Raw genomic sequence first — 22225 nt, forward strand, 5'->3', positions numbered from 1 at the left:
CAGAGTATCCAGAGGAAACTCACACAATCAAAGGAAGAACATACAAACTCCAAGCAGATAGTTTCCTGGCTGAGATTCAAACATGGGACCTAGCGCTGCAAAGGTCATTGTGCTAACCACTGAGCCACTGGGCTGCCCTAGAGTCTTATCTTAACAGTCTGGCACTTTCAGAAGGTCAGCATTGCCACTCTATTTTCTGAAGATTCCAGTTGCCTGGTTTATAATCTGGTAATATAATTTTCTGTAGCATACATGAAGCCCAACATAGATCTCCACAGACATTGTCCACCGTATGTTATCCTATTGGGCCAGGTCAAGTTTACTTTAGCATAATAATATTAAAATAAAACCAACAATAACTTATTGAAAGCGCCAACACATTTTATTTTCCAAAATAATGTGATCATACAAAAATGATTTTTATAAAATGTAAACATAATTGTGTCCATACACTTTATTATTTCAGTAGTGTTAAAAAACCTTGGAGTTGACATGAAAGATTTAACAATATCTAAGATATCTATAAATTAGATCCGCTGATTTTTTATATAAATTACTGTAATAAAATAATTATCTGGGGTCTGAAATGCACACTAGAGAGAAAAAAAGTCCATCAATGGTAATGTTAAAGGGGGATTTTGTTTTTTTTTTTACAGGAACAGCCCTTGTCATGCTCAGAATGTCTCCTATTTAAAGGTCATTTATGGCTTTTATGGCTTTTACTATATTTAATTTATTTTGATTCTTAGTAAATATATATATATGCAGTGGTGGAAGTAGCCAACTGTGGGTGTCTGTGGAGCACTGGTTTTGACCTCCCCGCCCCATGCTTTAACTGGCTTGGGGCCCTCATGGTGGCCCCTGTTGGCTAAGGAGAGTCTGGGACCTGCGTGCAGCAGCACACTTTGCACCTCTCTATATCTGCCCCTGTGTATGTTTATTTAAATAAATATTGCTTTTAAATGTTTTATATATACTATTTGCTGTTAGCAGGTGGAGTTCTATACAATGTGCATAAAACACATCTGAATGAGTTCTAAAAAGAAGATATTTCCCCCTTCATTAGCAGAAAGAATTTAAGGCAGACTTAAACTCAAAAAACAAAAAGTATCCAAGAGGTAACGTTTTGAGTTTGCTCTACACTGTGCATGTGCCGTGTAGTGCAGAGCTTGGCTCTCTGTACCCTGGTGCCACATACAGAGCCAGCCATGCAGATGTACACCATCAGTGGCTATGCAATGGCTGAAGAAGATTGTTGTGTCTGAGAATTCCACAATTGCACACAGGTAAGTCTGTGCCATATACTGTGCATACCTGCTGATTATGGTGAAAACTCAACACCCAGACAACAGTACAGTTCCACTTTAAGTTAAAATATATTTTGCCAGAAAGCATTAAACTAGTGCTGGGCTTCATTCTTTTTAGACATATAGTATAGTTAATGAACCCTTTAATTACCAACTATTTGTAAAATGAAAAATATACAAAAATAAAAATAATACAATTTAGCAAAAGCCAATTATAGTTTCTGTTTGAAAGGTCAAAGGACTGCGGTGTAACTATAATTTCCTGAAGCTTCCTCTACAACACACTTGCTATTTTGACTATCATTTGCCAAGATTGATTGAATGATTCAATATATAAATAAAAAAAAGTCATTTTTTGGCAATCACTGCCTTTGTTTTTTTTTTTTAGGCAACTCATTATTAATATAAATTCTTACATTTCTGTAATAAGATTTTTAGTAAAACAAAGAAAGCAAAAAGAATAGCTTAAAGAAAAAAAGTTACTTCCAAACATTTATTTAAAAATATCTAAAGCCAATGTTTTTTTTACTACTTTGGAGAATCCCTTTTAAATTTCCAAAAAGAAGTATGAAAAGATATTTTTGGAAATAAGAAAGGTGTCACTAGGTCAGGTGTTTCAAATGAAACATTTGTATACTTCTCCTGTTCTGTTCTGAAAATCTTGGATGGTCACTTTCCATCCCAATGACAATGGTCACCATAAGCAGCGAGTGAATTTCCCAAGAAATAAAACCCCTAAAAGAAATAAAATCATAAAATCCTTACAAATTCCATCCTAAATGAAGTTTTTTGGCTTTAGATATTCTTCATTTTTTTCATTTTGATTTTAAGAGACACATGCTACTGTAATGTTTAGTAGTTACATGGTTTGAGCTAAAAAATTTAGAAATCTTTATTTTTAAATTCATTCTTCATCAGAAGATTTGTTCACACAATGGCTGTGTGCTGTATTTTGAATAACGTAACATACTAATGTCATGTTGGTGTTAAAGCATCAATATGTGACGTGTGTAAATGTACCTAATGAAATAGTCTGGACAAAGTCTAACGGGAATCTGCTCAGAAGTGAAAGCTGTAAACACAGAATTAGGCAAATGGAAAAAGCATTAATTATTGAAAATAAAAATATATGATTAATATTTTTTTTTTAGGTGCGTGCATATTTCTGCAATAAATCTGTAATATTCTGCATGTCCATGCAGGTTCCCTTTAAAAATGACAATGATTTGTGTTCTGTACAAAGAGGTGCACAAGCTTATTGTCACTGAATATTTTGTATTTTCCATATAATTTGAAAACAGTTACCGGAAGTCTGATGAGCATCTATAAATTAATCTTTAGGGGCTCTTTTATTCTAATGCATATGATAAAAACTGCATGGGGTTAGGGGGGTATTATAGGTTGGTTTTTGCATGTTCTGTTCATACATTTGTCTGTTCATTTATGCAAAGTGGGCCTGAAACATATGGAACAGGAATTTTTTATGGTGTAGATTGCTTTAAAATGCTCAAAAATGCTAAATTCAATTTCCTTTGTAGATTTCATATATATTAAAGTAGGTACACTTTAAGAAACATTCCCACCAAAGAAAACGTTGTCCACTGAAAGGGGGTAAGGAGGCTGCTTTGCCTTGCTAGGACAGTGTCCCTTTAAAGCTTCAACACATATATTGCAGCAAATCAGATATTCCCGGAAACATCCCATGGTGGAGAATCTTCCAGGTCCATGTGTTTCAATAGCCATAATTGATTCTCCATCAGAGAATGTTGGGCGGAATGTCAGATTCTCTGTTTTATAAATAAACCCAATAGATGCAAACTAGGTACATATTGGCGAATGGGATTTCATTTTTCTGCAGTAAAGTGCAATTGGGCTTTTAATACACAGTATATTAATATTAATTATAATTAGGTCTAACCGTGTTACATCGGAGTGAGGCGGTAGCAGTTGGAACCTTGTTGTACATACATTGTGTGGTTTTATAAAGCAATTTATAAACATTTTTTTATGCACCAGGATATTTTTTTCCTTTTAGATTGTTTATATTGAATGACAGCACACAGCAAATATTGATATAGTTCATATGAAGCACTTGGAAGACTATCGGTAAATATCAGTCACTTTCCATTGTTCTCGATGATTCAACTAATCTAAAAAATAAGAAAAACAATGAATATTACCCAATATTAAGCTACTGAAAAATCTGAGAAAGACTTTAAAGATCTTTATGCATCTTTCAATAGAAAAATTAAAAAAACCTACAAGAAGGGCTGCTGGGGGGCAATGTGTTTAGCAAGATCTGGAGATGGAAATTTAAGACTGAGGGGCCAGTGAGATGGGTTTGGGGCCATCTTTTCTTGAAATGTCTGCTATGTACCCAAGTAAATGATAAACAACCTTTTTTTATATACACATACACATGTCAAACTATTCTCCCCCAAGATGAACAGTCATGATCAATGAATGACCGATTGGGAACAACTGCTGTGCATTTCAGTGGAGGAGAGCAAAACTGAGTGTTCCCCCCCTCCATAGAACAGAACAGTGCTGTGTGTAGAGTGCTTGTTCGTTCGTCAGTCACTGGAAACGATCACAAAAGATTATTTCCAGCAACAATGATCCTAAATGTGCACAGAGTAGTGTTTCTTTTTAAGAATTAAAATCCTTTTTAACATGGGGAACCATTAAAATTAACTTCAGGTTTTCAGGGAACCCCCACTATAATTGGTACACCCACAGCTTGCATTATATTAGTATAGTGGTCAGCTGAGCAACGAGAAGAATGTCACAGACAGCCAAAAATGTCATTGGTGTCTATTACACCGACCTGGGAGGTGCAAATTGCTCACTGCTCAAGGAAACCCCAGCAACCTCTGGAGAAACCCTGGTTGAGTTTTATATAAAACACAACTGAAAGACTGGATAGTGTGCAATGTCCAGAACACAAACTTTACTTTTAGTAACTTGATTTAATTGTATTTTGAAAGCATGTTTGACCATGGCCAGGGACACCCAATGCAATACAAGTAGTCCCCGGGTTACATACGAGATAGGGACTGTAGGTTTGTTCTTAAGTTGAATTTGTATGTAAGTCGGAACAGGTACAATATTTTAATAAATGCAATTAGGACAGATGTTTGTCTCAACATATTATTAGGCAGCATGGTGCCAGGTACTGTATAAAATCCTTACTGTGAGTTAATCACAAACAAAGCAAAACAAAAAAAACTTTATGGAGTCTAGACATTAATTAACTTCTGGAGAAAGCTGTGCTTTGATATGCAAAAAGAAACAACTGCAGAGTTTGTTTTGGTCATTAAAGAGTTGCAAGAGGTTGAAGAAGAGCTCGGTCTCTCTCTGTGTTTAGCAAAAGATTTTTTCTGAAAGTCATGCAAACCGCCCCCTCCCCAGAATAAAAGCCTCTGTCTTGCACACCAATGAGCAGGGAAGCCCCATCTGTATCTAGGAGTCGTTTGTATGTCGGATGTCCCTAACTCGGGGACTACAGTAAACTGTTAAATTACATCACCTAAATTTGCTTATATGTGCCTTTATAGTCCACAAGAGCATGGGATCCAAGAAACATGGAGCACCCAAACCTACAAGCATCAAGTTTTCCTGATGGTGATAGGGCACCTCCTCCTATTTCCTGAACACTGGTGTCCTACCAAAATATAGGAATGTGCAAACTGCTACCACCAAAAAGTGCCAAGGTCAACAACTAAAGATTACCCATGTTCTAAGGGCCTCGTCATCTCTTTATTGTACATATATTCACCCCTAGGCACCTGCACTAATAACTGAGCTCCATTCATTTTATATATTGTAGGTTTTGTCCCACTGAATATTAATAAACTATTAAAGAAATAAATATATTTACTCTACAATTTGGTAACATCTTAGGCTCAGCAATGATTATAATGTAACTCACCAGTGATATATTAAGTCTTAATGATTACCCATAAACAGATTGATGGTAAGCAATGTGACGGCCAGTACCAGCAGTTTCTGGAAGGGACTGTAGATGGATACAGCTGAGTCTCCATTAGACCCTGGATTTAATGGGGAAGCAGTGGTGGATGGTAAGGATTTGACATCAAATGCCCTGGTCTGAGCGTACACATTGTTCAGTACAAATTCCAGCTTGTATCCACTGCCTGTTGAATATAAAAAAATGTGACCTTAATAGGAGCATAAAAAATACATAAAGAAAATGCAAAAGAGATGCAATGTTTAAGTATGCTGAACATGAGACAAATCTTATGGCTTCTATTTTTAATGACACCCTGTACAGGTCAGAAGTAATGGTGATGCACCAAGCTGTTTTTTTTTTTCTTGCTTGTTAACATTTACCTTTGAAAACTACGTCTAACTATAGTTCCACTTTGAAAATCTGCTGTCAGGTGATGACCCTGCTGCAGAAAAACATACTTCCTTGCCAGTTCACTGTCTTCTTTTTTATATCATCCAAGCATTTCCCAGGGCTGCAGGGACTGAATTAAATCCTGTGCGCATGCTTAGGAGTTACATCATCCCAACCCAGCCAATCAAGATGACCAACTATCAGGAACATGGAAGAGAAGAAGATGGCAGTGACCACAATAGAACAGAGACAAATGAGTGTTTTTAAACAACGAGGTTCTCTCATTTCTCCCAATTAACCCCTTCTATCTTTTCTCTCCAATCCCGCTTTTCCTTCTGGGCTTACCGTATCTTTCCGACTTCCTACTGGTTTTGAACGTGTAACAATTAGACACAAATGCAAACACTGCTAACCCCTATGGCAATTATTTTCTTCCCCTTTCTTCAAAACAAATATCAATTGCCTTCTGGGGAACTGTTCAAGTATTTACAGATTAAACACTTCACTATGGCCATGCACCCCGAACCCCCATATCAAGGGCCTGTTCTCCTTCCTTTACACCTCCCTGACGCCACAACAAGGTTCTATGCCTCCAAGCTATGTGCGTGGCTGGGAGAGGATTTATCTTTGAGTACCAATGACTGGCATCAAATCTGGTGTACCACTATGTGCTGTTTGACTAATAACAGGGAGCAAGAAACTAACTATAAAATGTTCTCACGCTGGTAAAGTGTGCAATACCTACTTGCTAAATTTAACCTGGATGTCTCACCCCTGTGTTTTCATGGATGCCAACTGCCAGGTACAATACTCCACACTTGGGGCCTGATTTATTAAAGCTCTCCAAGGCTGGAGAGGATGCACTTTCATCAGGGAAGCTGGGTGATCCAGCAAACCAGGAATGGATCTAGTCCATGATTGAAAACATTAGGTAATAAATAGAAAATTACTTTTAGGAAATATATTCCAGGTTTTGCTGGATCACCCATCTTCACTGATAAAAATGTATCTTCTCCAACCTTGAAGAGCTTGTCATATTCCCAGGGATCCTGCAACTGCTTTACCTCAAACCCGGTACTCTCAATAATAATTAGTTTTAACTGCTTGGTCATGTATTGACTGCTGCCATGCAAACTATTGCCCATGCCTGGCTTTCACCTTCCTTATCCTATTCTGAAATGAAAAGACAAAAATGTACAGCCCAAATTACTGACACCATGCCAAGATTTACTGCGGCCTTTTGGATTGCCCCCCAGGGACAGGGAAATTGCCTGTCACTTCAGCAATAAAGGACTTTCCTGGTTACATTTTTTTAAAATTTTTAGCAAAGTTTTCTTTAAATTTTAAATAATTTAAACAATTATTTGATGTGTAAACCAAAGTCATCATTGCAACCAGATACATAAATAATGCTACCGAGAGATGTATCCACTAGTCATCACATTACTTTTGAACTACTTTGGTGATTTTTAGTACAGGGATTTAGTAGGGATTAACCTCAAGGTGTAATAATTTATTGATAAACAATGGAAATATTACTCCTTATAGAATAAGCTACATAGGTATCAAACAGAAGTATTGGCCACTTGTTTTTTTTAATGGTGCAGTCATGGGACATCATTAAACATTGCTACTGCTGATTGCTGTGTTGACGTGAGGGTTTGCAGAAGGAACCAGTGTTTGGTGGGGTAGTAAAAATTACTATATAAAATGGCAATTACTTTTCAACAAAAGAGAAGCACAAGTAGCAATTATATATTCACAGGGAGTTCTGTTTCCTCTTATAAATTGTTTTCACAGGGTCACTTTGAAATCACTTACTTGTACCTTACATGCTGACAGAAGCAAAAATGTTCCTACCTGGTCGTTTGAGAACAAGGTCAGTGTAGTTGGCCCAGCAGCTGTTAAACAGTATGGTTGTGTTCCCATCCAGTCCATTGAGGTAGTTGTTATTTGCATCCTTCAGTCTTGCTGTTAGTGACAATGAACTGCTGCTCACAGAAACACAATTTCCCTACAAATAAAACAAAAAAAGAAAGTTAAAGCTAAAAACAGAAATCTGAACAGATTTATACCAAATAATAATATTAATAAAAATAGATGTATTTCACAAGAAACAGAATTCACAGAATAATTTCAATGAGCCCTGGTAATCCTATTGCACGGTACAATGGTAGTTTGAATATCAGCAATTCAGGCTTGTCAAGCCTCCAATGCTTTCCATAGTGCTGGTTCTTCTTCATTGATTGTTCCCAGGGGTAAGCAAACTGTGCTCAGCTGTAGCATAGAAACATGAAGTCCCTGAAATCTCCCTATTTTTGGTAGTGATGCCCATTCATTAGACTGGCTACGCACAATTACAAATCTTGTCTATCTCCTGCAACCCACCTAAACAATCAACATATGTAGCAATCTACTCCTGAAAGCATAATTCCTAATATCAGCTAGTGTGTTAAAAAAAAGTTTGTCTTCATTACTTTCGGTAGTTAACTTTGGGTAAATAACCAATTGAAAACTTTATTTCAGATCCTAAATACAAAAGCAACCTAAAGGTTGATATCCATTTTTAGCAAACAGATGGGACCGCCAGTGGCTTTTCAAAACCCCTGATATCTCTATAGGAGGTGAATAAGCTTCTTTACACTACACATATTAGGTATCCTTACACATCATAAAAGTTCAATGATAACCCTAAAGCAGACATTATCTCCAATTCAGGGTGAAGTGATAAGGACTCCAAACCCCCAAACAAGCATGACCAATGTTATATGGAGATGTTGCAAGCTCCCCCGTACCTAAAAGACCCTCTCAATGAATGCAATGAAACAGGAGCAGTAAGGTAGAGCAGGTGGGTGAATATAACTTGCTGAAATGGTGCTGATTGGAGGGAGTGTGGAGAATTAGGCTACGTACACACGTCAGATGATTCTTGTCTGATAATCACCTCAGTTCTAGTATAGTATGAGAATCTGGCCCGTGTACAGCGCTTGTCAATCATGGATCCGTCCTGGCTGATGCACGAACAAGACCGATCCCTCTCCATAGAGCAGAATAACGCTGTATGTAAAATGCTCGTTCATGCATCTTTGTCTTTTGTCGCTGGAAAGGTGTGTAAAAGATCCTTTCCAACAACACAAATCTAACCTGTGTACTTAGACGTGTCCCCAGATGTCTCTATAATTTTACTTGTTTTGCAAAAATGCACATTTTTAAGGGTAACATACATCTCTTGTTTAATTACTCAACTATGCAGAGTCACCGAACCAGAAAGATTAGGGAAATTCTGAGTTATGGCCCCACCCCTGAGCACAATGTCCTGCAGTGACAGTGTATAAATGGAGAAAGTGGTGCTGATGTCACCACATCTTCACTGCTTTCTACATTATCCAGAATAGCAATAAAGCAGTAGACTGGATAAGAGGAGAAATAGCATATCTAAAAAAGAACATATAATACTGCTGGGGAAGGGATAGCAGTGTTAAGGGACACATATTTGGTATTTAGGTAATGTGAAAGAGCTTCTGCTGACATTTATTTAAGTGCATTACAAACAAGCTTATGGGAGACTTACATTGGAATCCAAGGCCATTATAGATGGTTGCTGTGACAGCTTCTCTCCTGGCAATCCGGCCACAGGTTCAAGGACTACTTTGAGCATGGATACAGTAGCTAGATAGTTTCCAGTGGATGATGACTGGGTCCTGTTGACGGGCTGTGATGCCACCTAAAATGCACAACTTTGTCACTGTCATTGTTCTGGTACTTTATTGGCTGCTGCCCATCATCTTATCTAAATCTTACATTATCTTACATTTATTTTCCTAATCCCTCCACCAACTCCACACCTTTTATATATAAAGTACTAGGGCAGGAGGTGGGGAAAATCTGAGCAAAATGAATAGATAATAAATCTATTTATAAAGGCAAAACATTTTATTGTGAAGACTAAATTTTCATTGGCCAAAATAATGGTTCCTGATCATTTTAGGTAAAAGTTAAAGTTGACACAGATCCCACTACATTGTTTAGCAATGGCTATTATTTACTATGAGGTGGATGCAATCAGGAGCCTCTTGCTCATCCAACCCTATTCCCACTTCAAGGAACAGAACAGTTCTGTGTTGTGTTCGTTTCATGCTTGTTTCTACTTTTTCAACAGCTAATAAGCATGTGTATTAGGCTGTAAGATACTGACAAGGTAGAATAACCATCAAATTTTTTATTGCTAAAGAGGACATAAGGAAAATCCGAAATTATTCCTCAAAATATGCTTTGAATGTAACACTCTCCACAAAGGGGCACAGGAGCAAAACCAAATGCCAGATGAAAATGAACTTTTTGCGTAAGTAAAAACATGCCCCTTCCTAAAACCCACTATACCCTTTTAAAGAAAACCGGGGGGAAAAAAAGCCAAACCCTGGCCTCCCCTGTGGTTGCCAGAACTGAAAGAACTCCCATGCCTTGCAATGAAACGGGGCAACAGGTGCCTATAACAGAGTTTAATTCCACTTTACAAAATCACAAACCACTGCAGTACTTCATTGTGGACTTTTTACTGCAATGCTTATCTGCAGTGAAATAGATGAAAATATAAAGACTACAAACGACTGGTTCAAACAACCCTTGTAAAATTCCGATCTACAGAATGCACATCAATGTTGCCAAACATTTGGGAAATTTTTGCTAGCATTAATTGCAGTTGCCAGATCTTTTATTTCTTGGCTGGCAGAGGTAGAGGTGGAAGAATTACCTTTCATACCTTTTCATGACCTTTTATTCTAGTTACTGGTATTACCTGACTCCAGGCTGCATCACTTGGAGATGGTACAGGATCAGATATTGACAAGGATGAAACAGTGACATTCAGGGCACTGCTAAGACTTCCACTAACTGCAGCAGAAGCCAGACTTTTACTTATTGATTGGAAATCCGAAAATGACAGACCACCTACATGATAAGAGAAATATATAACCATCAGACTGGTATACATGCATACAACTATAGATAACAAAAAAAAAATGTGCAATGCAATGTCCAAACTATTTCACAAACTATGAACAAAGGTTAAATATTGTGTGATCTTGGAGAAGTTTATACCTCCATTGGTGAATCACCTATGGGATGGCCACCATACTGGAAATGGCCCTTCCTTACCTGTAGAATTAGAGGTTGTGTTTTTCTGTGCAGAAGGTGGATCTGAAATTTCCACAGATACAGTGATTCCCCCCGTTGCCCTCTTTCTTCGGCTGGATCCCTCCTGAACGATCTTTGTGATGCGTATTTTGTTGGCAGGGATCTTCAGGAAGAGAGCTAAATTCTTCACAAGGTTTTGCCCAAAAAACTGGTCCACTGTCATTGCAGGCAGATTAAAGGCAACAACAATAAGGGGAGATGTGTGTATTTCCACTGGTGTAGATCCTCGGATCAGGATATATAGCATGGCGTAGTCATTGTCAAAGAAGTTTTCTCCATTCACAGCGGAGCTAAGCTGCGGCATATATTGACCTTTGAAAGAGGGAACCAATTTAGTTAGGTTTTATCTACTTATATTTTACTTTCCTTAACTCCACTCCCCACCAACCAACATGCTATTGAAATTATTAGGAAAAACATATCTTTATTTTATTTTTTCTCTATCCAATGCAGGTGGCTCATGGCTGGAGGTAGCTGGCAGGGTACAGAACATATTGTAGCTTTCTTAAAACATCACTAAACCCTGCCAAGTACTTCTTTCAAGAGAACTCATTTATGATGCAACAGTTGCATGGCTCTTGGGAAAAATTATGCAATTTCAAAATGCCTTGATGGGGCAATGAGAGTCTGGAGGTGAAGATGTTTAACATTTGATTGCAGACAACCCTAGGAAAAGCAAATCTGGAAGGGATCTTGTCCAGGATTCAAAACTTGCCGGCAAATAGCAAATGACTTTGGAGAAATCCCTTTCAGGTTTGCTGGGTCACCCAGCTTTACTGATGAAAGTGTATCCTCTCCAGCCTCGGAGAGCTTTAATAAATCACAGCCAGTGTCTCTAGTGTTAAAGGCACAAATTCATCTAATGGAGATCTTGTTTTGGTGCAATAAGACGTTATGGGCCAAGATTTATTATATTTATTAGGACACTGATATCACACAGTGGGTATCATCTGCTCTAACATAAAAACCCAATTTCCCTATCAGGATAGTACTTATACTCACTGTAAATATAACAGTTTCACAATTATATTTCATTATTTTTGGATAATAAAAAGAGTTAATACTTTCATGTTGTGATCTGGAGTCTCAGAAAGACTTTCTGTCTCTTCTATCTCTTCCATAATTTATGATAACCAGGAGCGAGCATTACCAACACTGTACTCATATTCTTCAATCAGGACAGCATATCAGCAACGACTTCTGGGTTACTGAGTTTGCAATGGAATCTTCTACATTTGCTTTGCGATAAATATAATGCCCCCATAACACTACGTTTAGGGTGAGGGTTTAGGGATTTCACATACTGACTTACCTTTGTAAGTTGGAGATTTGAAAGTGAAATCAGATCCCTTCCATTCAATATTAGTTGGGTTTATATAGGTATTGTTCACATAAACATCCAGACGCTGGGGATTCGAAAAGAAAATTCCAACCAGGACACACTAAACAAAAAACAGGAAATTACATTGGCATTAAAATCTTATAAATGAAAAAGGGCAGTGACAATGGCAAGGTATAAACATATAAGAAAACACTCCAGTAAAAAACACTTGCTTGACAAAGTTTTGCAAAGTAGCAATTTATAGTCCTATTTGAGTACAATTTTACTTTCACCCCTTTCTTTTGCCCTAAATTATAATCAGAAGATCTTCTAGCCCATCCAATGACAAACATTTATTTCTTTACTCCATTAGCAGTAACATACAGTTTTGACTATTGTATTGAATGGCACCCAAATGATGCAGTGTGAATGTGGTGTAGTACTGTAATGCTCTAAACCCAAGGGCCATGATGACCCACCGCAGGGGTGGATCTGTGACACCTGGACTCAGATGAAGTGGTTTGCTAGGGTTGTCAAGTCTGAAACTCCCCATTATTGGAAACCACTATGTTTCAGAGGAGAAAGTCTGGAGCAGCCATCTTTTTCTTAGGAATGTTTCTTTATCCATTACAGCAAGACTTTACTTTTGAGGATAGACCAATGGGTAGACCTGTGTCCCATATCTGAACTTAAAAAATAGAGTTGATGATGCCATTGACCTCATAGATTTTTATTTCCAATTTGATGAATTATGCAAATACTGTCAGCGTTGTGGCTTCAGAAACATGTTTTCTTTGTCTATGTAGGCAAACTAAAGACATGGCACACATGTCTACAAAAACTTATCAGTATGGAAAGGTTTATAATACAGCTGCAGCACATTTCAAATTGAGATATCTAAGGAGAGCATTCTCACAGATCCTTCATGACAAGGGTTAGCACATTGAGTGGGCCTGATTTATTATAGCTCTCTAAGGCTGGAGAGGATACATTTTCACCAGTGAAGCTGGATGAACCAGAAAACCAGGAATGGATTTCTTCAAAGTCATTTGCTATTTGCTAGCCAATGTTTTCAATTCTAGACCAGATCCATTCCAGGTTTGCTGGATCTCCCAGCTTCACTGATGGAAGTGTATTCTCTCCAGCCTTGGAGACCCTTAATAAATTAGGCTCAATGAGCAGAGCACACTCTTAGACCTTATGTAAGTAGGGATGAGCAAGCAATTTTTAATTTTGATCTCGCAGCCTTTCCTGTTTACAGAACATGTAAGCGAGCCCTTCCCACAAGGTAATGTTCTCACCAAACTCAGATGATCCCTCAATGGAGAATCTCCATTGAGATTCATCTGGAGTTGGCCTGCAGTTCGACAGCAGGTTCACACAGTCAATTGGCTGTACTTATCAATAATTAGTACAGCCTGGTGACTGTGGGAACTGAACTCAGATGAACTCTCAATGGAGAAACTTCATTGAGAGTTCAGTTGGAGTTTGCCTGCAGTCACAGCTGATTGGAAGCACCTGCGTGCCTTCAATCAGCTGTGACTGCAGGTTCCCATGCTCCCTAGTCTGTATTTATCAATGAAAAGTACAGCTCAGGGAGTGTGGAAACCTGCATTTAACATGATGGAATTTGCAAAATTGGTTGGCCGAAATTTCACAGACACATCAGAAGTTCAGGGAAATTTTTGCGAGAATGAGGTATTCTCGCTCATCCCTACTGGTCAGCATTACCTAACAAAGAAGACATTATTATTATTATTAAACAGGATTTATATAGCATCATATCCAGTTCATATATAACCCGCTGCTGGTAAACTTGCCTTGGTGTTGTCTGTGTTGAGTAGCTTAAGGCGCAGGTTCTGGGGACTGACACTACTAAAATAGATATCAAATGACTTGTTTGTTGCTATTATAGAATGAAACAAAGACACTCTTCTTTGACAGGTGTATCCAGAACACCAACCATGGTCCTGGGGCCCTGTAAGCAAAAGAAAACCATTAATTTGCATGGGGCAACGAAAAGAACAGACAAGTCGGACAAAAAATACCATCAGCAAAAGAAATGTTATTTTTAATGGACGTCTATATATTGCATTATTAGTGCTAAAAAGACCCAGAGATGCCTAACAAAAAAGTGAGGTGTCGCTGGGTCATTTCATAGGATGCTGGGCAAGCTGAGGATTCCAAATCCTGAGAGAATGCACTCCGATATAATAATATTTCCCAGGATCCTATGAGATGATTTTTGTTATTATTAACCACCTGAGCGTTACACTGAGGTCTAGATTTCTGTACCAAAAGTGATCCACTGTTTTTCATGAAATTTTTTTTTTTAAATTGTAGACCTGTAACTTACAGAAATATGTCCGAATAGGGTTCTAGTAGATATCATGAATATAAAAAAATGTTTGAAACACACAATCATGTAAAAAAAAAAAAAAAACTTTTAATAAAATTAAAGGAAAAACACAAAAATCAGCTTAAACAAGAACACATAAATAAATGAAAAATACTGAAAATGCGATAATTCGGTATAATGTAATATATTTTTCTAAAACACCTCCCTAGTGTCCGTCACATACGGTACCTATAGACAAAACCACATAAATATATTTTCTATTATTTTGTATTGGATTGGATACAGGACTTTGTATTAAATCCAATACAAAAAATTTGAATTTTCCGCTACGACCCTCATCGACGGGCGCACGCACGCGCATCATCAGGAATCGCCGAGGGACGCATACGCAAATGCCGGGTATTCTAATTCTTTCCAAACTTCCATGCAAAAAGTGTTACATTTTTTGCATGGAAATTTATTTTGGATTGTAGGCTCTAATTCACCGAATTACCGCATAACTCACCAAAATATGTCCAAAATTTTATAAATTTAATAATTAAATTTTTTTTTATAAAACATAAAAAAAACATAAAAAAAAAAATCTTTAAAAAAAACTAAAAAAAGTAAAAAAAAAAAAAAGTGTAAAATGTAATGTACAATAGCTTATATAATATATATATAATACAATTATATATATATTATATAAGGATTTCTTTGTATTGAACTCAATACAGCTTTTTTGTATTGAGTTCAATACAAAGGAACTCAATGCAAAATTTTGAATTTGCCGCCCCGCCTCCCTCCCGCGCCGACGCACGCAGCGACGTCACCGGGAAAACCCGGTGATCGTCATTGCACTCGCCGGCTGGACACCGAAGAGGACAGACGTGTCCGGAGGAGCGGAGGGAGAAGGTGAGTATTTTTTTTTTTTTTTTTTCCAGCGATCGACGCTGGACAGTGACAGGCACAGGGATAGGGACAGGGACAGGGAGAGGAGGGAGAGGAAGCCGGCTGGCTTAGAAAAGAAAGCCAGCTGGCTTTCTCCTCTAAGCCGGCCGGCTTTTTCTTTTAAGGAGAGGGACACCGGACGCTGGAGGACGACGCTGGAACATGGACCCGACGCTGGAACACGGAACCGACGCTGGATTAGCACAGCGGGACCAGGTAAGTGGGGATTTTAGTGTAGGCGAAAAAATACGGGGTTATCCAAAAGAGCAAAAATATTTAGTGCGAGAAATTACGGGCTTAGGGGTTGGGGGGTTAATTGTTATTATTATTATTAATAAACAGTATTTATATAGTGTCAACATATTACGCAGTGCTGTACAATAAATAGGGGTTGAAAATGACTGACAGATACAGACAGTAACACAGGAGGAGGAAAGGACCCTGCCCAGAAGAGCTTACAATCTAAAAGGTTGGGAAGCAGCGCACAATAGGAGGGGGAAACGTAATTGTGGGTAAGTAAAGAGGGTTTAAGAGACAGAAGAAGACAGAAAGGCAAGTTTGAAAAGATGGGTTTTAGGTGCTCCTGCAAATTAACAGGTAGGAATGCATAGTCACATAGGACATGGAAGACCATTCCAAAGAGTCGGGACAGCCTTAGAAAAGTCGTTTGAATGTCATCAGGTGTTCTATAAACTGGGTGTAATAAAAGTATTTTTTTACTTAACCTTCTTTTTTTTTTTTGCTTTAGTCTTTATTTAAGTTTTAGGGTGTTAGCTAATAAACTCACCACTGTTATGCAAAATTCATGTATCTGCAATATTTTATTAATTGTGAACAATTCTGCCTCACTGCTAGTGAGAGATAGCATGTATTTTTTTTTTACAATTTGTATGGTTAACAAGAGCTATATTATAATGTAAATACCATTAATAAGATCTATATAGCCATCTCCAAGCACAGCTACTGGAGAAAGTCGCCTTGTCTCTGTATCGGTGTCCAGACTTTCGATGACAAGCATCTCATAATTCAGTCCAAAACATTTATAGGACTCCCAAGATGACATGTACACACAGGTGTTGTCTCTGATGATTCCTTAACAGAAAACAAGCATTATTAGAATATATATTTAAACAGTACAATATAAACATTCAGTTTTTTCAAACTAAAACTAAGGACCTGATTTATGAAGGCTCTCCAAGGCTGGAGAGAATACACTTTCATCAGTAAAGCTGAGTGATCCAGCAAACCTGGAATGGATCTGGTCCAGAAGTAAAAACATTTGCTAACAAATAGCAAATTACTTTTAAAAAATCCATTCCAGGTTTGTTGAATTACCCAGCTTCCCTGATGAAAATGTATTCCTCTTCAGCCTTGGACAGCTTTTATAAATCTGGCCCCCAAACATCTATATGAATCACTATGAATAACTAGACTCAGGGATTGAGGTTAAAACAACAGGAAGGATCAATTTAAACCTTTTCCACTTTGCTGCAAACAGGAGTTGTGATTCCAGATTTTACTTACAGCACCACCTGCAGGTTAAATCTGATATTTTGGTTCATTCAAGCAACAGCAAAGTGCTATTATTTAGTTAAAAGAATATTATAAATAAATATATTTTGTGTATTGTGGAAATGTTTACCTTTATAGGGAGCCACTTCTGTTACAGGTATCCGGCTACCATTTGCACGGGTCAGCATTGCCTTTGGAATTCGGTAATCTCCAAGTCCATGGCTCTTGTCTCCATCCCACTGATATTCTGACTGTGGTACAATAGCACCAATTTTCCCAAGGAAGGAACCATCAAGATCCTTCAAGAGGGACTTCTTCTTTGCATCACAGTCCATGTCCACACAGTCTGATGGGTTAGCTTTGCTGTATTTGAATGAAAGAATATCAGAGGAACCCAGAAATAGATGTTTTTACATTGCACAGTATAGAGCATATGTTGATTAGATATCAAAATGGAAACGTATCCTGTTTTCTGTTCTTCCTATATAATTGATCCTTAGCAAGACCAGTGTTCTATTCACTCTTTATTAGGTTGCAACACTGGGTAAAATTAACAGATCTGCCAATATTTATTATTTATATATGGCAAATAATTCTGAGAGTTATTGTGAAGACGTATGCATATTGGCATTGCTAAAGTTGGCCTAGGCATCAATGACCTCTCTAGAAGGAAGGAAAAAAAAGGCATTTTATGTCTTCAATATCTATCAAACAATGCAATTGCAGTTTTAAGGGAATTGACCCTTTAGGGTATAGTAAAAGCAAATCATTATTATAAATGGATGTAATTGTTAAGTGGAACTTACGAGACATCTGGTCGGTGGATGAAGACTTTCTGGTTCTCTGCGCTGTCAACTAATGTAATTCTGGAAACTTCTATGGGGTGCTGCAAGTCTTCATTTTCAGGGTTTGTCATGAACATCACATTGGTCTCTCCAGAACACACACTTTTGTAACCCACAAATGTTGTATCTGAAAATTAAACAGCAACAACACATATAATAAATACAAGAAATAGTTAAAAATAAACTTTATGCAAATTACAACAAAAATATTTTTTTACATCATCTATGCTTTTTGGGTGAAAAAAATCCAAACTACTGCAGATATAAAGTGTTGCCCTCCTTTCTTAGCTGAATACCCCATGGCGCCCCTTCACCATGCCCATTGGCCCATCACTTTGATGGACAGCCTCACTGTCCAATAGTAAAAAACAGGAGTCAGAAAGGGATGGGTAAACTTCACTAATGTCAGAAAGTATGGAGGTTTTGGCCGTCTGAATAGTCTACTATTAGGCTATTACAAGAAGGGTTTTAAGGAATATCTGCAGCAGCTTGGAGGTTTTACATAGGAAAATCTATTTAACAACTATTAAGTAAAATACAGATAGTAGAAATACCTGAATATATGCTTATACAAGCTTGCCTTAATCAACCGCACAGCAGCATTTATATTAGGAGAGTAAGCATCAGCAGTCTATGTAAGTCAGATCCCTAATAGCTTACTATTTACAGGGATGGCCTCATGAATGAGCTGCTACTCCCTCAATATCCAATAAAAACAAAGAGGGCGGTGGAAAGTTGAATTTCCTATTGACATATTTTGGATAGATGAATAATAGTACAATGATTTCCTAGGATGAATGCTGTTGAACTTTGCACATGGACGATGCTACCTGCTGTAGGAATACTACATAAATTGTACAAAAAGCATATACAGCATTATACACAATATGCAAGACATGACCAATTAAGAATGTGTAAAACAATTACCCTCCACGGTCATCAGTCCACCGATTGCATTGTAGCTCATTATTCCTGCATTTGGGTGCCCTGGCGCCATGTTATGACCAGAAGCAAAGGTTGGCCAGCAGATACCACTTCTTCCACCTAGAAAGAAAAGATTACAATTAATTTGATATATCCTTGTATCTAAATACTTAAACAGTTTTTAAAAAAAAGTACAATAGATTGTAGGTTTTGGGATAAGCAACTACAGATATAACCTGTGATGTCATCTGCTAGTAAAAAATATGAAACTTGAACAGTTATTCCCTTGTAATAGCTCTAGATGCGATCCATGGATGATGAGTGAGATCTGCTTTCCTTTCAATAAATATTTAGATAATGAATATAAGAGAGTGCATAGAGAATGCAAAAAACTATGCATTTATTTGGCTGTTGAGTCTTAGATTTTTATAGGGTTGTCCCTCTTTTTCTCATATCTCCTTCTATATTGCCCTCTGTTTACAATATCTTATTATTGAGTCCACAAACTCAAAGTTTTACTGCCTGTGGTATCACCACATCTCCTTATTAATCCAAACTATCTACAGTCATTGGAAGGAGGAATCTAGAAAGCAGCCTACAGTATGACAAGGTATACGCTTGAGCGAATTCAGCTTTCTTGTGTTCTTTGTCAAGAGAAAATCTACATTATTATATTTGGCCTACAAGAAAAGTCAAACCTTTTCATTGCTTTTATATCAGTGTTAAGTTTGAGGTTACCGGTCGGTGGTCTGTGACTACGATGCATCTCGGTAAGCTTGACATTGGCATCACTGCTTGTCAGAATATCAGTGCAATCAAATTTGGGGCTGCTTCCAACAAGAAGGGATTTCTGGTTGAAAAAAGAGACAGCTTGTTGTAAAACACTGCCAAGTTGTAAAACTATACAATACTAATATAAAATATTATATATAATAAACTACAACATTATTAATATAATAAAGCTCAATAATAATAATTTTCATATAGAAGGTTTTTGTTGCTGTCCGTATTCTCGCTGAGGAGATTACCCTTTTTTTGGTAATACCAGTTACAACTACAGTTACAACCACAACTTCACGACTTCATGACTTTGTAAAGCCCTGGGTAATATGATGGCACTATAAAAAGCAAGATGATAATAATAACAAAATTGATGGAAATCCAAACTTTTTACAATTGTCAACAGGAAATCAATATATAGAAATTCTTTATTGGGTCTCCTGACAGATGTCTACATGGGGATTTCCTTTTTCTTTTGGGAAATGTCCTCTCATATTGGGCATGATTCATTAAAGCTCTCCAAGACTGGAGATTATACACTTTCATCAGTGAACGTAGGTGATCCTGCAAATCTGGAATGGATTTGGTCCAGGGTTGAAAACATTTCCTAAAAAATAGCAAATTACTTTTAAGAAATCTATTTCAGGTTCATTGGACCACCCAGCTTCACTGATGAAAGTGTCTCTACTCCAGCCTTGGAGAGCTTTAATAAATCAGACCCGTTGTGATGAGTCTTTGGGACAGGAAGTGGAAGAAATCCACTTTCTGAGTGAGTTTTTTTTCATTTTTCCCATTGGATGAGCATGCAGCAATTTTAGTAGCTCCATAAATACATTGGCACCTGACTTTCATACCGAGATCTGGACACTCTTTTTGGAGATTTCATGGGAGACTGAAGCAGGAGTGTAGATTATAGGAAGAATACCCATTCCATTGTCTACAAGGACCACGTCGGAGATCTGCACTGATGAGTTAATCTACAAAACACAACACAAACCATATTCAGATTCTGTTTCACAATCACACATAGAATATTCACACAGCTGTAACATATATCTTACCTGCATGTAGATGCCATAATCCCAGCATTTCCATAACATAAACCCTCTTATAAGTGAGCACACTGGGAGGCCATCTGTATTCATGTAGATACCATATAACCCACCATGAGCTTCATTATTGTACCATTTTGGATTGGGATTAGCAAAACCTGAAACAGCAAAACAGTCATCTCTTTAACCTTGGATACAAATTTAAGGACCTAGTCCATTGATATTGCTTTCACTATATTGCTGGTCTTTAAGGACACAATGGGTCTGATTTAATAAAGCTATCCAAGGCTGGAGAAGATACACTTTCATCAGCGAACTTCAGTGATCTAACAAACCTGGTATGTCTGGTCCAGGACTGAAAACATTTGCTAACAAATAGCAAGTGACTCTTAAGAAATCTATTTCAGGTTTGCTGGATCACCCAGGTTCACTGGTGAAATTGTATCCTCCCCAGCCTTGGAGAGCTTTAATGAATCAGACGCAATGTCACTGGCCCATTTAGAGCCTCCTCGTGCTAACTGCCCCAGCAAGGTATAATCTCCTGTCCCCATTGCCTCTCATTGCGCTCTCCTTGCCACTGCAGGATTCCACTACCAATAAATGCAGGTATTGAGAGGTTGGAGCACTTTTGGCTTTGCAGCAATGGGGTCCCAGGTTAAAATCTCAACCAGGACAGTATCTGCATAAAGTTTGTATGTTCTCTCTGTGTTTGTGTGGGTTTCTTTTGGCCACATCTTTTCTTTTCTTACACATCTCCAAAATATGCAGTTAGATTAATTAATATTATTATTATTATTATTATTAATAATATTAATATTAATAATAAACAGTATTTATATGGCGTCAATATATAATATGCAATGCTGTACATTAAATAGGGATATTGGCTTCCCCCTAAAATTGATCTTAGTCAGTGTTAATGACATATGACTATGATAGGGACATTAGATCATGAGCATCCCTTGGGGACAGTTAGTGACATGACTATGGACTTTGTAAAGTTGTGTGTTATGTCGGCACTATATAAATACAAGATAACACAAACCACACCCCCGCCAATGGTTGGACTTGGTAATTTTAATAAAGTAAAGTTAATCATAAAGGTAAAGTGATAATAAAATAATTTTTTGCTTTATAAAAAGACACATATTTATTTCTCACCTGAACATGGTTCACCATTAATACGATATCCGGCTCTTTCAAATCCAGCCACCACATTATTCTGTAGTACTATATCAGTGCCTTCATTGATCTAAATAGGGAGGATATAAAAAAATTATATAGTTTAAATATAATATATATAAAGTTTTCACAACCTTGGTAAAATGTAGGGCATTTTGGGAAGCAGTGCCCCATAAACATACATAAAATTGAAATAAAAAATATTAGTAACAAAGTACAAACCATGGAATCACCAAGACAAAGATAAATAAATAATTTTTTTTGCATAGTTATCATACATGTCATACAACAAGGTTCATTAATTTCATAGCTAAGATCTAACTGATCTAGGATCAAGGTGACAAAAAGGAGGCCCTTAGCCTGCTTTCCAATTATAGTTTCCAAGATGTCTAGGTTTAAGCGATGAATTAAACCACAGCCCTGCATAATATGTTGGCGCTATATCAATCCTGTTTAT

General features: G+C 37.4%; 1 protein-coding gene across 1 annotated transcript in view; it reads right to left on the reverse strand.

Annotated features, from left to right (window-relative positions):
• Window positions 1-360: 360 nt before the first annotated feature.
• The window catches only part of PKHD1L1 (PKHD1 like 1), a 94541-nt gene continuing 72676 nt past the window's right edge, over window positions 361-22225 (reverse strand). Inside the window, 16 exon segments of the mRNA XM_072410733.1 lie at window positions 361-3457; window positions 5239-5464; window positions 7531-7684; window positions 9242-9394; window positions 10466-10617; window positions 10825-11175; window positions 12176-12305; window positions 14005-14162; window positions 16398-16565; window positions 17116-17348; window positions 17792-17957; window positions 18758-18874; window positions 19493-19604; window positions 20389-20511; window positions 20596-20744; window positions 21748-21838. Coding sequence (XP_072266834.1) covers window positions 5256-5464; window positions 7531-7684; window positions 9242-9394; window positions 10466-10617; window positions 10825-11175; window positions 12176-12305; window positions 14005-14162; window positions 16398-16565; window positions 17116-17348; window positions 17792-17957; window positions 18758-18874; window positions 19493-19604; window positions 20389-20511; window positions 20596-20744; window positions 21748-21838 — 2466 coding nt within the window. The 3' untranslated portion in view covers window positions 361-3457; window positions 5239-5255.

Source organism: Pyxicephalus adspersus, chromosome 5 (assembly GCF_032062135.1).
Source record: "Pyxicephalus adspersus chromosome 5, UCB_Pads_2.0, whole genome shotgun sequence".
NCBI lineage: Eukaryota > Metazoa > Chordata > Amphibia > Anura > Pyxicephalidae > Pyxicephalus > Pyxicephalus adspersus.